Source organism: Chenopodium album, chromosome 1, assembly GCF_948465745.1.
Source record: "Chenopodium album chromosome 1, dcCheAlbu1.1, whole genome shotgun sequence".
Classification (NCBI taxonomy): Eukaryota; Viridiplantae; Streptophyta; class Magnoliopsida; order Caryophyllales; family Amaranthaceae; genus Chenopodium; species Chenopodium album.
Window position 1 is genome coordinate 1,794,745 of NC_137834.1, and position 17,147 is coordinate 1,811,891.

General features: G+C 33.6%; 1 protein-coding gene across 2 annotated transcripts; it reads left to right on the forward strand.

Annotated features, from left to right (window-relative positions):
• Positions 1-6,926: 6,926 nt before the first annotated feature.
• Positions 6,927-14,890, forward strand: LOC145639624 (peptidyl-prolyl cis-trans isomerase CYP23-like). Of its 2 annotated transcripts, none has more exons than XM_081690912.1 (7): positions 6,927-7,107; positions 10,087-10,230; positions 10,331-10,479; positions 10,920-11,082; positions 14,463-14,502; positions 14,653-14,735; positions 14,850-14,890. In XM_081690912.1, exons 1-7 carry the CDS (start codon positions 6,994-6,996, stop codon positions 14,868-14,870), a joined length of 714 nt encoding a protein of 237 aa, XP_081547038.1. In that variant the 5' UTR covers positions 6,927-6,993; the 3' UTR covers positions 14,871-14,890. The 2 variants fall into 2 exon arrangements, with proteins under 2 accessions (XP_081547038.1, XP_081547047.1); XM_081690921.1 differs by having other exon boundaries at positions 10,117-10,230.
• The last annotated feature ends 2,257 nt before the right edge of the window (positions 14,891-17,147 follow it).

The window sequence follows — 17,147 nt, forward strand, 5'->3', positions numbered from 1 at the left end:
ATTGATAAAAGAAGAAAGAGTTAAATCTATCCGTACTACGGAGTACTTAAAGTATTTACCATAATTATCCCAAATGTACACGTGTCGCATCTACAACAAAAAATTTCCCTCGATACAAAATTACAAAAATTTATTAAAATAATGTTCTATTTTTGTTGTTAATACACATCTTGAGCATGTTCGGGCAAGGAACTAGTACTTCATTTAAAAAAAAAAAAAAGGCTGCTCCTCTTCCTTGATGACGAGTACTACCACCAACCACGCTCGTATTTAACAAATTTTCCTCTTAAATTGTGTACGAAGTATATCATAAAGAATAAATTTAGTTAGCAAAAGATCGTAATTAAGTAAATAAGATGTACTTGTATCATTTTTTTTTAAAAAAATGGGGCCTAAGGAAGGTGTGATGTGACACATGTGGCTGATTGGATGATAAAAATGAATTTGATCAAAAGATTAGCCCTGGTTGTTGACATGGCTTTTAGTTTTGGGCCCATTTCTAAAACTTCATCAAATTAGTGGGTTTTTAACGATTGCTCCACTAACTATGGAATCTCTTAGTTTCTTCCCAATCAAACATTCTAATTTTTGATAGCATAAAAATTGATAGGTTTGTAAGTGGTACCCTCAAACTATGTGTATATACGTATGTGTCCATAACTATATCACATCATCATCTTATGCTTTCTAGAGAAAATGAAATATCAAACTAAAGAAAATTTTGCACGGCTTTATATAAGTTATTAGTTACGACTTCTTTCACACGACTTAAAGATTGGGTGATTACGAGTGATCATAATTTATTTAAAAAAAAAAAAAAAAGGTAATATCGAAGATTATATGTGAAATTTCATATTCAGTGGGATTTTTAATTAGTATGAACTATAAATATTGAACTAATTTTTACTAATTGCTTTGTTTATAATTAACATCCTTTTAAATGATTTAAATATCTTGATACAAAGAAAACCTAGGTACAAACCTTTATAAGAGCACCATTTTAAATTATCTAGTCTCATTGCAATCTTAGCTTGTAGAGAAATTCAAGTGTTTTTTTATGCTCATTTGCTCATGTATGTAAATGGTTTCAAAATGAGCTAAAATATCAGAAAATGTCGAATAAAGGTGACAAAATGTATGAAATAGCCCCCGCTATTAGCTTTATATTCCATATTTTGAATCTTTGTCGAGGTCATAAAATTGGCAATACATTTCTTTCTCCATTATCCTCTAAGCATGTTTTTTTTTTTACATGTACCACGATTTATTTAAAACCGCAATAAGTTATAAACTTATAATAATAGTTTAAGAAGAATAATAATGCATATGAAGTATTTGAAAGTATTCCTAGAATTATTACACCCATATTCTTTATTACCATCATCATTGTTTAATATATCACTGCCTCCAAACTCCAAAGACAATATTTGTGACTTTATAACCCACCCAAGCATTTTCCATAGTGACATCTTTTGTTTAACATCCAAATTTTCAACTCTATTATTAAAATGCTTCCTAATTCAATTCACTTCATTCACCTCATAATAATATTAAATCAAAGGATATAAACTCTATTAGTCAACTAATTTCAATCATACAATATTGCTTAATATTTGAATTACGTGATTCATTGAACTTTTGTTAGTTGTTCCTTTGCTTTTTTCTTTGGACCTCTTTACAAGTCTACATTATATTCTTTCATTTTTCATGTGATTATAATAAATCTATATATTCACATAAATGGTTAAATACGTGTTTCTTTTGAAGAATAGTTTTTCAGTTAGTGGTGAAGATCATGGAAGAGCAAGAAACATATAAAATAAAATAAAAACTAATAATGTTTTTTATTTTTTTCAAAAAAAATAAAATAAAAATAAAGGTGGAGAATCTATATATAGAACTTTTGTTATAACACTTTACTTTTTAGAGTTCTTTTTGCTATATGCTCCAGTTCTCTACGTATCAAAACAAAGGACATTGAATAACAGCAACAACATTAATTTTCAATAACTAAAATGTCAAGTACAGATTGAATTCTTTTAACCAGTACTTGTCTTTAGTACAATACTGTACATATTTTTTTTTGGGTACTAATAATAAAGTAGTACTGTGAGATTTTATCAATTGATAACAATAATAAGTACGGAGTAATAATAATGTTAAAGTAGTTTTCAGAAGAAAAAAAATAGTACGTAGTAATAATGTTAAAGTAGATACATAGGGTTGCTTTTTTTTTTTTTTTTTTTTTTTTTTTTACAATTAAAGAAATTTTATTAGTATTTTTATTAAAATGATGTTTGATTTTATATCGATCCTTTTAATCATAAAAGAATTTGTAGAATTAGAATTAATAAAAGTGATCCCAAAATTCGCAATTAGAAAATTCTGGCCTAGTTGATACGTGACCATAAATGATATTGTGATAATAATAACGGTAATAAATTTGTAATAAAAATCGAGTTTTATTCTCATGGATGGTAATGAAAGAACGAGAAGAAAACACATACTTGAGGATGAAATTCCGCAGCTATTAGAGGACCAATTCAACCAAAAGTTTAAGTTATTTGCGGTATGATCCCTTCTCATCTAATACCATGATGTAGGGGACCAATTTAATCAAAGGTTTAAGCTAATAGTTGAAGCCTAAGATCGGTTTATATATTCTACCAATTGCGTTACCATTTAATTTCTTTCCTAATTTACACTTAAAATTTAATTGTCATTACCACTATTATTTATTGCCGGCTACCAAATAGGCCGTAACTCGTAAGGCTTATGATTTACTATGCTAATTAACCTGCTTGTATTCTCCCTTGCTTCCTTTAATTTATTCTCTCATATAAGTTTCATACTACGACTATTAACAATTTCGTTTGTTATAAATGGTGCATGTGTTTTATTATTCGGTTTTTGCTCATCTAAACTAACCTGAACTTATCTAGACTTAGTTACATCTGTAAATTGAAATTATAAAACTCTTATCTCCCCTTATTAGAATTTAAATTATAAGAGCTTATTATACCAAAACTTATTTTATCATAACTTATTAACCCTTATATGAATTTATTTTTCATCAAATTTGTGGGAAATAAACTTAGGTGAATAAAACATGACCAAGCAAGCTCTCTCCGTACATCTACAATAAATGAAGTTGGTTAAAACTTCTACTTCTATTCAAATTTATTAGTTTCGTTTATGAAAATAAATAAATTATAAACTATGAACAGCCCCGTTCCTAGAAATTTATGGGCCCTAGGCATAATGTAAGAAAAGGGCCCCTTACGTAAACAAATTTTTTTACACGCAATAGCTTTAAATATAAGACAATGAAAATAACTTAAATTATTTGAATAATAAGTCTCCATACACAATACTGGAGTAATAACTTTGCATAATATTTCGGTAATTGAATAAATATGAAACGGTGTAATTGAAAAGATTAATATTTTGAAACAGATACTCATAAAATCGAAAGATTAGAAGAAGAAGAAGAGGTTATATTGCATAATTATCTCCACCTAATTGACATCTAAGTAATTTAATATTAATTGCTAACTAAATGCATTTATTATCTTTTTTAAAAGTAGCTTATTTTTTAACGAGGACAAACTACAATTTAGACAATTTAAATTCTACAGCTATGCAAATTGATATTTTTTAGAATTTTTGGGCCCCTTTCTGGCGTGGGCCCTAGGCGGTCGCACTCGAGGCCTACCCCTCCGGGCCGGCCCTGACTATGAATATATAATTAATCAAAGAGGGAATAAAATTACGAACACCAAAAAGATTATCCAAAGTTTAAAATTTTAGAATTTCTAGATTTCTTCTATAGGCAAGTTGAATTCCCCTTTCCTCTAGAAGATTCTATATTCTTTTACTTTCTTTCCAATTTCAATCAAAGGAATGATGTAAATGTGGTACTATGCATAAGTTTTTTGAAGTAAAATGTAGTTGATTCTATTGCACATTTGCACAAAAATATGCCAATTGCCAATATTGCCAAAGGTAAAATAGGGGAAATAGGCCCCCTAAACCCTAATATTAATAATGCCCAAAATATGGACTACGTTATGAAATTGGACATTGTGCATTTGTTGTACTTTGCCTAATTCTTCAAATCAATATTTCCCTATTTAATTCTTTATTCATCTCTTTCTTTCAAATTGTACCATTAATTTATTTTGTTACAAACTCCACCACTAAAATGAGAATCGGATTCTTCTAAAAAAAGGGAATAAATACTTTTATATTTCTTTGGAAAAATCCTTATTCTGCATGCACCTTCCATAATAAAGGAGATGCAATTTGTTGGAACAATTTTATTTTTTTTACGTCACTGCTTAGCTTGCTTAATCCTGCACGAATAAAATATGCTTTCTTTGGATCTATCCTTTTTATTTATTTTTTTTATTTAATGAAATTAATTTATTTTTCAACGAATTTTATGAAGGATTTTGTTGTTACTAGCCAAAGTCCTATGAAATGCTCGGTTTATCATTACAATAATATATAATTCAACATTTTTTTTTTTTACAAATTATTCTCTAATAAAAAGTGTGATAAAGGTCCATATTCTGTAAAAAAAAAAAAAAAAGTAAATTTTAGGCTGTATGGTCAACTTAATTAGCTCAAGAGAAAACAGAAGTGCATATGATACTAAATAGATAATGGTCCGTCCTAGACTTCCTAGTATGACAAACAATTTTTTTAAAAACCAATATTGTGCATCCATTATAAAGTTATCTTAAAACTAGTTTTGTTCCCGTGCAATGCACAGATTTATAAAGTATGATATAATAATAATCAATTAAAATAGAGTTAATTGAAATTAAGATAATGTCTATCCTTAAAAAAAATTTTGATAGAATTTTTTTAAAAAAAAACATTTTGGAGGGAATTTTTTTTCATAAAATCATGCCAAGTGTCCCTCTGGTGATTAGTTTAGTATATTACTCCGTAGTATATAAGTATAGATGATCAAAAATTACCATATAATAAATGAAAAAGTTACACAGACCCTATTATAAATAAAAGTTATACTTTGTTGATAAAAGTTCTCAAAAAAGTCTAAAAGTTGCCCTAAATTCAAAAAAATATACATCCGATGTACTACATCGAATGTATTATATACAAAAGTTCTAGTATATGATCATGTAAGGAAAGTTATGATTTTGTTTCAATTTTGTCCAATGCATATAACCTAATAGGGTTTTAGAGAGGTTTTGCATATACAAATCATTTTGTTGTGAGTTGAATTACTCATCAGCATGGTATATATCAAAGATGTAGTGATCGACGGTAGCGGATGCACATGTATTTGAGAGGGTCTCTTAACCCCACTTGAACATGAAAAGAGAAAAATTTTACCTATAAAATTAAATTTTTACCTATAAAAATTAATTGTATTTTTACCATGACCCCATTAAATTTTATCAAATACAATTTAGCCCCGTTAAATATTTTTTCTGAATCTAGTGAGAGATCGAAAATGGATCATGAAGCAAGATTTGTAGGATACCTACAACAACATGGTGATGATCGATCTACCTGTTGGATGCATGCATCAATGTCTGAGACAATGAATAAGTCAACTCTTGAAAGAAGGTTTTCTATGACTAATTCTGCAAATAAACAAATACCAAACAACTTATGTAATCATCTCTACTTAGTGTGGAAGATAAATTACAAGTGCAACCTTGTAGCAAGATCGAAAAGCCAAAGGTTCAACTTATGAATATGATGATGATTGTACATTGCAGTACTTGTGGACTATGTGGAGGCGGCAAGATCACATAGTTGAAAAGTGTTCGATTGTAGTTGGACATCTATCCCAACTCACAAGTGGCATCTAAAGGCTAAATCGTACTCATCATGAAAATCACTTATTTGACAAATACACGATTATATCATAACACCTTATTTTAGATGGAGAGAACTAAAGAAATACAAGTCAATAGAACAAGGCAGATGTTCGTCTTCCCACTCCCACCTAATATTTCTTTCCATATCCCCTATCCTGCCCCATTATTGTGCATAATTCTAAAACCATCCCGCCTTACACTCACTTGGTATTCCCACACCTAATTCCCATATTCCTTGCTCTACTACCCGCCTATAACCTTGCCTAAAAAATATATACTTTTAGATGTCTAATAAATTTTCGCACCTTTGTTGCAAATAATACTTATTTGTTCAACAAACTCAAAACCATTTTTTTTTAAATGTTGCAAGTTCAATAACAATTTTATATAAAGATGAAGCTTAATTGGTAAAAATTAGTTATTTCTTATTTTATGTGGGTATAAGGCGGACAACATAGTTATAACTTATAAGCTTTGGCGCTATATAGTTCCTCTATTCTCTTTACGTACTTGCAACAATTTGGATTTCACGTTTGTCGATGTTTTACTTTAGCCACTACTAACTTGAATCATGATTAAGTAACAGTTATAAAAAGTTGATATATATTATGAGATCATACATTATTGAAACGAATATTACAAGATCTCATTTGACTATTTTACCTTACTTATAGAAGCAAATGACAACAGGTCGGGACAACTACAATGTTAGATCCATCCCTGCCCACCACTTGGCCCATATCATATATGATTGTCATTTAAACCTCCCCACATCCCTAGGTTGAATTTTTTTGGTAAGATAAGTTAACATAGTAAATACGAGTAATGGGAAATTTACTAATGCATTGTTATGTAAGGAAGCCCTCAGACCTAAATTTGGATCGGTCCTTAGACCAGGCTAGTGTGAGCCTTAATTTCAAAATATGAATCCGCATCAGCCAAAACCATTGGTGGTGGGTTGGACCTAAACAACCTTAAAGTACATGGGCCTAGCCCATAAGTCGACAATCCGCCCCATTGATATTCATTAAGAGAATAGATCTTTGTTTGGAGTACTAGTACTTGGTATTATTGAGTTGGATATAGGACAAAACTTGAAAAGTGCAAAACCTCAAAAAATCGAAGAATTAGAATGGCAAAAGAGATGGAGAAAGCAAAGACACTGATCAAGATCTTTGTTTTCTCTCTCCTTATCACTCTTACATTCTCCTTTCCCGATTTTGGATCAGCTCGTGTTGTTTTCCAGGTTTTTACTCTTCAATTCAATAATACTGTCGATTGTTTTACATTCTATTTATGTTCAATTTTTGCTTCAAATTATTTCGACCCTTTTGTCAAAATTGGTACTCCGTGTTACTAGTAGATCATGATCTTCATTTCTGTCTCATTGTATGCTCCAATTAATTCATGGGAAATTCTGAGGAAAAAAAATATGATGTGGGATTTAAACAATTTATATATAGGTGACAAGATTTCATACAAGTTCATCTTTTTCTTTGAATAATGTTTCTGGGATGTATACCTAGATCAGAAATTATATTTATACTTTAGTCATTGATTTGTTGATATAAATGTGTTTGGTTTATGTTATTAAATCCTTGTTCTTGTATCTTGAATACTCATGAACTAGTCTGAACTAAATTGTACTGAACTTTTCCTAATTTATTAATCCTAAACCGTACTTATATTAGCGCTAAACTTAACTTATGTGAACTTATCTAAACTTATTTTAGCCTAGAATTGAAGTTGTAGGCCCTATACTGAATCAATTTGAAATAACCCTGAACTGAAACTCATCTTTGTAAGGTGGGAACTGAAAAGAATGAGGCTTGTATTCTCCAACATCATGATAACCCGCATTGTAATTCATATTATTCAATTATCAAACTGTACCTAGATGGCATATTTTCATTTATTTCTTTTTGGTGGCTGAAATTTTGATACATGGAATATGGTTTATGTGTGTAGGTTTGATCGGTTCAGTCTCCAATTAACGGATTTAGGAAAAGCTTAATTGTATTGATATTGTGAATCAGTATTAAGTTTACACAGAGGAAATGATAAACTGGAAACTGTCGATAGACTAATAACAAATAAGACATATCCACAACAAAGCAAAGAGGTGATAGTCCTGGATATTAGCAGAGATTTAGCTCAACAAACTAAGGATTGTCTTATAATTAGTCAATCCTTATTAGGCCTCCTGCTAGATAGACTGCCGTAGAGAAGGTCCAATCTTGAAGACTTGAACCATAGAGCTTACGAGTATAAGTGATATGCAAGTTGGGGTCGGAAAGTTGTAATCTTGTAAGACTTGTTGTGGCATGGCAGTAATGTAGGGGGGAGTAGTATTGTGCGCACATTAGCATGTAGCTCATGATGCCCAAACCTTGACATTAGGGAAAAGTAGAGTTGAAGACCTTTCCACTTCATGTTAGATGGATGACAGACAAGTGACTTTTGTAATGGTATTGGGGTGCACACGGTGTGACACAATAGGTCAGACTAACGAAATGACCTTCGTTGAATGAGTGAAGGACATTTTGGCCAAGACGCCAAGCTTTTGAGGGTATTGTTCAATTTCTCTATAGAGGTTTGCAAAGTATGAGAATTATTTTTAAGATTAACTTAAAAAGAGGGAGATTTTGTGCAAAAGTACTTGGGGTTTTGCCTTTTTGGGTAAGGGGCCACCAAAGTGGTACATATGAGAAGGTTGATTGCCCCAACTATGGTTTGGACTGATGCCACAGGAAACATGTTAGCATGGTGGTAAGATTCATGGTTCAAAAATCTGATTTCAGTTGCGATGAGGAAGAGGTAGCAATGCTGCAAGACCAAATATGATGAGATTGCGGATCATGTCATGACGCAAATTTGATTTTGCTCACGGGCTAACCATGTGGCCCCACCCCTTTCACTTCCCAAATCTTTTTAGGATTTTATAGAAGTTGTACGCTATTAGAATAATTTAAGTAGCATAGTAAAGGATTAGATCCGCTAGTGGAAAGATATAGGTAAACTTTTGACATATCTCTAAACCGGAAGTAACCTTTGACTGAAACACAGGATGCAACGTTCAATATGGGATGGTTTGGGGTAGGAAAGTTTGATTCAGACGAGATTCTAGGTATTTGAAAACCCCCTTGTTGTTATGAACGATTTTGGTTTGGTGCTTCGATTAAATGAAGATCCATTTCGCACCGTGGCCAAACCATTGGAGATAGGTTGAAATGAGGGGGAAGTAGGATTATAGGAATAACAAATTGATTTTTCTTCAGCTTCACCACAAATGAAAGGATATTGGAGGAAGGAGGGATGTTAATCATGTGAGGTGCCATTACTAGTTACCAGCTTACCACCATTGAAGGAGAGGATGATGTAATGGTGATGCTAATTTGGAGCTTGCGTTTCTCCATATGAGTTTGGAAAAAGGAGTTTAGTCTTAGGAGTTAAAGCATTACCGGTTGACGAGGAAGGGGGTTGTGTATAGAAATTTCCTATCTCCATTGGGTGAGAGGTTGGGTTAGTGTTGACGAGAATATAATGAGAAATAGTGTACTGTTCAGTAATGTTAGTGTTGACCTATGAGAGTTAGTTGCATCCATTTGAATATTTGGAAGAGGAAGCATAGAGGAGAAAGAAAATTAATATGGTCACCATCATTTGTTGGTGTTGACAAAGGTCTTTGATGGTGTAGCCTTGAAGGGAGATCCGTGTAAAGGGAGGGGTGATGGCAGAAGTGGAAAAGGAAAAAGGGATCTAAAGCCTGGACACTTACTAGATTTAAGGAAAGCTTAAATGTATTGAAATTATGGTTTACAGAGAGCAGAAGATAAGTTTAAAATTAGCAACAAAGTAATCAAAAATGAAGAGACATGTACAACAAAGCGCTAAGGCACATGATATTAAGATTATAAATATCAACAAAGGTCCTTGTCACCAATATCATGTGATAGTGCATATTTACATATGCTAGTATATTTTTTGGAAAATAGAGGTATGCTACTATTATGTGTGGGCTTGTGGGGGTGTGATTTCTTGTTTAAAGTTTCCCCATTTCAAATTAAAGCTGATTTGGATGACTTATGTATGTGACCTTACTTTTGATCAAGATAGTACCTTTCATTTTGTTGTGTGTATATGCTTTTCATTTCAGACTTAGGATTGTTACAATAGTTTCAAACATTGTAAATGTTTTTGCTTTTTTTTTTTTTTTCCTTCATAGCTATGCTGTTCTTGTTGGTTCTTGCTGCAGACAAATTATGGAGATGTCGAATTTGGTTTCTTTCCTAGTGTGGCCCCCAAAACTGTTGAGCACATTTTCAAACTTGTTCGCTTGGGATGCTATAATACTAATCATTTCTTCCGGGTAATGGTTTGTGCTTGCAATTATGTTTGGTTTGGTTTTTAGCTAAAAATAATTTTTTATACGTAAAATGTTAATGAGTCAAGATTATTTCTTGAGGCAGGTGGATAAGGGTTTTGTAGCTCAAGTAGCTGATGTAGTAGGAGGCAGAACAGCCCCTATGAATGCTGAGCAGAGGAAGGAAGCTAAGAAAACTGTTATAGGTGAATTTAGTAAAGTCAAACATGTTAGGGGTATCCTGTCAATGGGGAGGTAGGTTTAAGAAGCTTGCTTTAGTACTAAGTCTTTTTCCTAGTATGGCTTCTCTGATCTGCTTTTAGTGGATTTATTTGAGTTTGGTTTATGTTCACCAGTGTTTTGGCTTGATAGTTGAATTCAGTTAGACATTGGTTCCTGTAAATTTGATCAAAAAAATGTGTTTCAAACTGTCTCGAACCTTTTTATTTTTTTCTTTAAATTTTCATTCGAAACAGTCTCTAGTTTTTTTTTTTATTTATTTTTTTTTTTTTTTTTTTTGAAAGCAGTCTCTAGTTTTTATAGTATATTCTAAGGAACAAACAAATTTTCTTCTTGGTTCTTCGATATGGAACTTTCTAAGCTGTTATAATTAGTTGTATTGTCACTATTGTTGCACTGTATTTTTTCCTTGGGTCTCATAGTGATGATGTTATAGCTGTAATTGCTTGCTGCAGGTACGATGATCCAGACAGTGCATCATCTTCCTTCTCTATACTTCTCGGTGATGCACCTCATCTTGATGAAAAGTATGCAATCTTTGGCAAGGTCATCAAGGGTGATGAGACATTGAGAAAGTTAGAGGAACTTCCTACTCGAAAAGAGGGCATATTTGTAATGGTAATATTCTATACACTGTCTTGTGTAGCTGTGTTGTTTAATCAAGTTGTCTGGAAGCGCTTGATGAACTGTAATTAATACTGCCTGATCTATTACACCTGTGATGTTAATGAAAAAAGAAAGTCTTGAACGAGACTATCTCACACTAACTACCTGTAAGGCCTTAAATGTTACTTAAAAAGTAAGAAGTCAGTCCCTAAAATAAATGTGACCTTGGTATCACAATAATTTTGCAAGATTGTCTTACCTATGACTTTGCCTAATGAAGATAATTTGAACTTCAGCTACCTATAATCTTGAATGAGAATTACCTTCTTTTTTTTTTCTTTCTTTTTTTTTTTTTTCTAAGAAAAAAGTAGGTGACATGCCCTTAACAAATCTGAATAAATGTAACACACTAACATCCAATTAGAAGCAGAAGTGTGCCTCACCTCTTCTTATGCTTTATGGTGAAACCATTGACAATATAATTTTAAACTTAAGCGATAAGAATTTGTGTAAAAATTCTACATTATAACACTTAGGGCATGCTTGGGATAATAAAGGGGCAATGGCAAAATAATAAACAGAGAATGAAGAGGTGGTGATACATGAGATGTAGTAGTTCTGTGTAAATACTAAGGAGAAGGGAGGAGCGTGTAAATTACCCTCATTTTAGGGATAATAGTTGCCCATCGTCTGCCTATTTCCCTTCATTGTCGCTACATTATGACTTTGTCACTCCCTAACGCATTACCTCCAATCCAAGCGTGCCATTAAACTTTTAAAGTGTTGAAAATTGCTGCACTAGCTCAAAAGCCTGTAGCTTCAATAAAATTCTGTTGGACAACAGTACTTTTGAATTGAAAATTTTGAGCAGACCATTCAGCATATTGATTTGACAGGGAAACACTGATTTAGCTTATAGAATGTATGCCTGGAATAATTATTAAAAAATTGATAATTAAATTGTAACTATTCTTGCTGTTAACCCCCAGAGTCTGGCACCAAACCAGTTTAACCAACTTTCAATAGATAAGCTATTTAATTCTACATCTTTTAAGTTGTGGTTAATTGAGAAAGTTTCAGATGATCTCTCTAATATAGCTGCTTATAATTACTTCGTACAAAATATCGTGATGATGTATTTATATCCCCAAAGTACTTATTTGCAAACAAACAAAAAAAAAGTCTCCAAGTAGCTGGGTTTTAGGAAGAGATGGCTGTTGATATTTTCAGCTGGATCTGTTTCTATCCTGAAAAGCTACTTTTTACTATTTTTGAGGGTTTTGGTATGGATCACTGTGGACATGTGAAATATATTTGCCTGTATATCCATTAGTGGTGCAAAGCATGTTAAGAGCACAACCATCATTGGTGTCATTAGTTGGGTAGGTGTGTATTTTAGGAAGCTGTTTATATTAGAAAGTTGGGTTATATTATGAATGCAAGGCAAAGGGGATTAATTTTATTTATTTTAATTAGATAGGCCTTGTGAGTCATGCTTTGTTAGGTTGCATTAATAATATCCTTATGTGAATAAAAAAGGTGCTAGGGCACAAATAAAAGTAAATATATGGATCAAACCCACAATGTTAAGAAAAAGAGAACTGTTGAAAATTGACTATACTTCTTGTGTCGCAGGATAACCCATGAAATTTGATCGTGCAAGTCCGGTTGTGTGGTGATGGTTATGAATAGTATCGGCAAGATTGATCCGCTTGGATCTTTAAACTCAACTTCCTAAATTACTTACCTACCCAACTAACTTCAATAATCACAATTTTCATGTTAGTCTTGGCTACTGTGAGCTATAGTTTCTGGGGCAGCTGTTTATATTCATATGTCCTAAATCTTTCACACTGAGATTGTGGCGTACTGACGTGGCTATCAAATCTCAAGCCACCATAAAAAGGAAGATTTTCAATTATTAATTAATATTCATGAAAAGTATATAATTAATTATGAGTGTAATACATTACATTTTTCACATCCTCTTTATCTGAAAAATGAGTATACCTCCCTTCAAAAAAAAAAGGGTGAGGGTGGGGGATCTTACAATAAAGGATTCAATCCAGCCACAAGTTTCCCTATTGATACCTTTGTTACTACCTTTTATTAAAATAGGAATGGATCACTGTAACTTAAAATATTCTACTACAAGTGTAAACATAGTATAATCTAGCTGGCAGCTTAGATACGTCCTTTAGAATGGACTATATCCAAGAGAACCATATACAAGTTGTTTTGAAGATGGGGATTGGCGTGGGGTGAATCTCGGTGGTATCTTGGCGTTGAACAACCATTTTAAAAGCTGTTTGGGGGTTAGTTTTTTAACCATCTTGGGGGTCAAGTTGTTGCCCACCTTGTAATAAAAAATATAACAAAGGACTCATGCACTCTACTTGAGACTAAAAACATGCAAAGGTTTCATAGAATGGCCATGTCTTAAATTTGACAACGTACTGATTGAAGATGTTTTTAAAGACAGATTAATACAGTGTTAGCACTAACGATCTTCATGGCATTAGGGGGAAGAAATAGACCTTGCTTTTCATTGATTAAAAAACCTTGCTTGGGAGGGTAAGAGTACAGATGGCTCTGGGCCATGTCGGGTCGTGCCTCGTGCCAGGTCCATGTGCTGTGGGGTTAGTTGGGGCCCAACACATGGCTCGACGAACGAGTTTCGTGTCGTGCCGTGACGGGCCAAAATTTTCAAAAGGTTGGCCCGTGCATGGCCCATGCCCACGTGCCATCGTGTCCGGCTGTGCCTGTCTTGCGTGCCTAAGCAAAATTGCATTGATTTTAGCATGCTTTGTCATGCCGGGCCGGTTGTGTCGTGCCTTATCGTGCTTCTCCCATATAAAGGCGGTCCAGCCGGCCCACGACCCACACGCACAATACCGTGCCGTGCTTTTTTCATGCCGTGCTTTTTTCATGCTGGGCCATGCCGGGCCGGGCCAGTTCCATCTTTAGGTAAGAGTAACTACTATGGGATTCCTTTCATTTTAAAGAAATTTTTTGGAACAATGATAGTGTTTAAAGCCGTGTTTACTACAAAAGGGCCGAGCTTGGATGTTATTAGCTTATCCCAACCTAATATGGTTATGAGCTCATGCACTCACTGAAGACCAAAAACATGCAAAATTTTCATAGAAGGTCAAGTCTGAAATTAGACAACATTATGGAGTCTAGAATGTAGATTCTGCCGTTATTACTGAGTCTAGGAGTCTAGGTCAAAGGTCAAGAGTGATGCTTGGTTGAACTTATATCCAAGTCCTATCAACGTGGATAATTCTTATCTATGCTATTGATCTTTGCTTATGATGAATTTTTGACGTCATTTATATTGACTTTTATGATTTAACCTTGGTTTTATTTCTTGCCCTTCTTTTCAACAGCCTCTGGAGCGGATCACAATTTTGTCTTCTTACTACTATGGTGAGGATTGATATGCATCCCAGGAAGTCTTCTATTCGTTTTTGTCTTTTCTTCTTCTGTAAATTATAATCTTTTCTCAATACAAAAGGAGTGTCTATACTACTTTCCATATTGACTATAAATGTTTTTTTTTATTAATTTATTTGCTAGAGGTGAATAGTGAAACATGTGAAGAAGATAGATCAAATCTAAGAAGACGTTTGGCCGCTTCATTTGTTGAAATTGAGAGATGGGTAATATGACTCTTGATGAACATCTTATTGAATTCTGTCGCTTGGAGTTTATCTTCATTCTGAATATGTGATGAATACTTACGCCTGCCTTAATTTTACTTATATCATTGGCAGAGAATGAAGTGCTTCCCATAGTTCAGTAGGAATAATGACAGGTCAGTGATGTTTTGACTACTACAGATGGCATTTTGTTGTCTTTCATTTGCGATGTGTGAAAAGTTCAGAAATGATTTCTTATTTTGTTTTTTTTGGTGAAAGATGATTTCTTATTTTGTGAGCCTTATTAAGTTTCATATACTTGTTTTTACATCTGTTTCTTGGCTCCTCACATGTATGTGTGAGCATCTAGCTGTCCACATGTCTTATTCAATTGTGTCCATGGAACTTTGGTATTTTTTTGGTCACAACAACTGTCCCAGTCTTTTTATTTGGAAATTGACTTCTTGCGGAGTTCTTCACCTCTGCTGGTTCTTGTCTGATGCTTTAATAAGTATTTTGCAAGTTCTGATTCACCCCGATAGCACTCAGATATCGGGGTGTGGTGAGGTTCTGTATGAGAAGTATTTTGCGTATTAGGGACCTGTGCATTATTGTAGCAGTGCTCCTATTCCTGTTATTAAGTATTTGTAGGAGTTGAATAATAAACTCTAGTCTAAGAAAAGTGAGTTTTTCAAGACTGCCTAGATAATAGTGAATTATATTTAAGGAACGATGAAAAATTTACAATTTCTTCTTTCCCCACAACAACAATGTCAAAGCTTTAAACCTTTATCCCTAAAGGATGGGGTCCTCTGCATAAACCAAGAATTTATTTCCCGTGGTCGTCCTCAAAGATCTTCTTCCCTTTGACCTGGTGCTGTTTGATTTAACAAACCTTTTTATTTCACATAATTTTTTACCGCCTCCATTCAAGTCATAGTTGGTCTACCTCTTTCTTTATCGATGCATCTTCCAACATCAATCTATATTGCTACATGAAATTCCTTCTTTTAAAGGTATTATTTTTGACGTGATCACCCTTTGGACTTACAAATTTTAAGATTGGAAGACTTGCCCTTGTTTAAATTTTTGGTGGTAATTGCACCAAAATTGAATGGATGATGCGGGTTTTTTTTTGTGGCCTAGAGCTGGGGATGAGAGGAAGGAATGAAGGATCATCTTTTGAGCTGGGATTTGATGGGTTGTTCTAAGACAGAGGGTGGATTGGGGTTTTGAAGAATTGTCTAAAAAATCTTTGGGTTTTGACGGAAAAATGGTGTTGGAGGTTTCCTCTAGAATATCAGGATTTGTAGCACAATGTCATCAAGAGCAAGTGCAAATTGTGTGTGAAACTGAGAACATGTGGGATGTTCAAAGTCTTGTCCCATAGAATCCATTGCCCTTGGAAATTTATTTTACAAGTGGCTTTTCTAGTTACTCTTTTGGAGTGGAAGATAGGAAAATGGAAACAGAGCAGCCTGTTAGTTCACAGTTTCCACAACTTTACTGCTTATCAATGTTGCAAAATGCTTCTTTAGTGGTAATGTGTAGATCTTGTGGTGCTGAAAACAACCCAATGACAGAGGTAGAGAACTCACCTTTATGTGTGACCTCTTGCTTAAAAGTTTATGGACATGATGATCCTAGAGTGTGTTTGGAGTTTCATTTTGGGATCTTTTCTTGCATGTCCTTCCTTGTTTGAATCACCACCTTAAATATCCTGTGTTTCACCTGTTAAACAAAGGTCCCTCTTAAAGTGTAAGCTTTTCAATAGCGCTAGCTTTGGGAAGGATCAAAGCGAATGATATGCTTCATAACCATCAACTGAAGTTGGCTATCTCACCATATCTATTCTTGCTTGGCTGATGAGTCACGCTCACATGTTTTCCTATTTTCCTTCAATGTGAACTGGTAGCTATATTTAGAAAGGACTTTGTGATGTATAACAAGGAGACTTGGGTGTGTTCTTGGAACATTTAGGAATAGTTACAGTACAGATTTATGATTTTAGCTGGGTAAAGGAGAAGTTTCAGGGTAATCCTTCTAATTTTTTAATGATGTCACTATCCCGAGGGATTTGGTTTGGGATGAAGTGACTTTGTTAGCTTTTGTTATGGGCTAAGGCAGCCTGGGCTTTCTCAAATTATTCTCTGCGGGTGATATACAGAGGTATTGGGCTAATCTGTGGATTTAGAGTTACTTTATGAGGACACCTTGCATTCCTTCTGCATTATTCTTTCTAAGGTACAAATCTTGGAAGTTGATATGGATCTAAGTGACACCTTTTTGTGGATGGGAACGATGGAAGAATTTACGTTATAATTAACATCTTTATGTCTCAATATTTGAGAATCTAAACTCAAAACTCTGAATTTACTCTTGAATCTGATCATCTAGTTAGGTTTAAAACAAACTGGAAGTTGTACTGTTGGT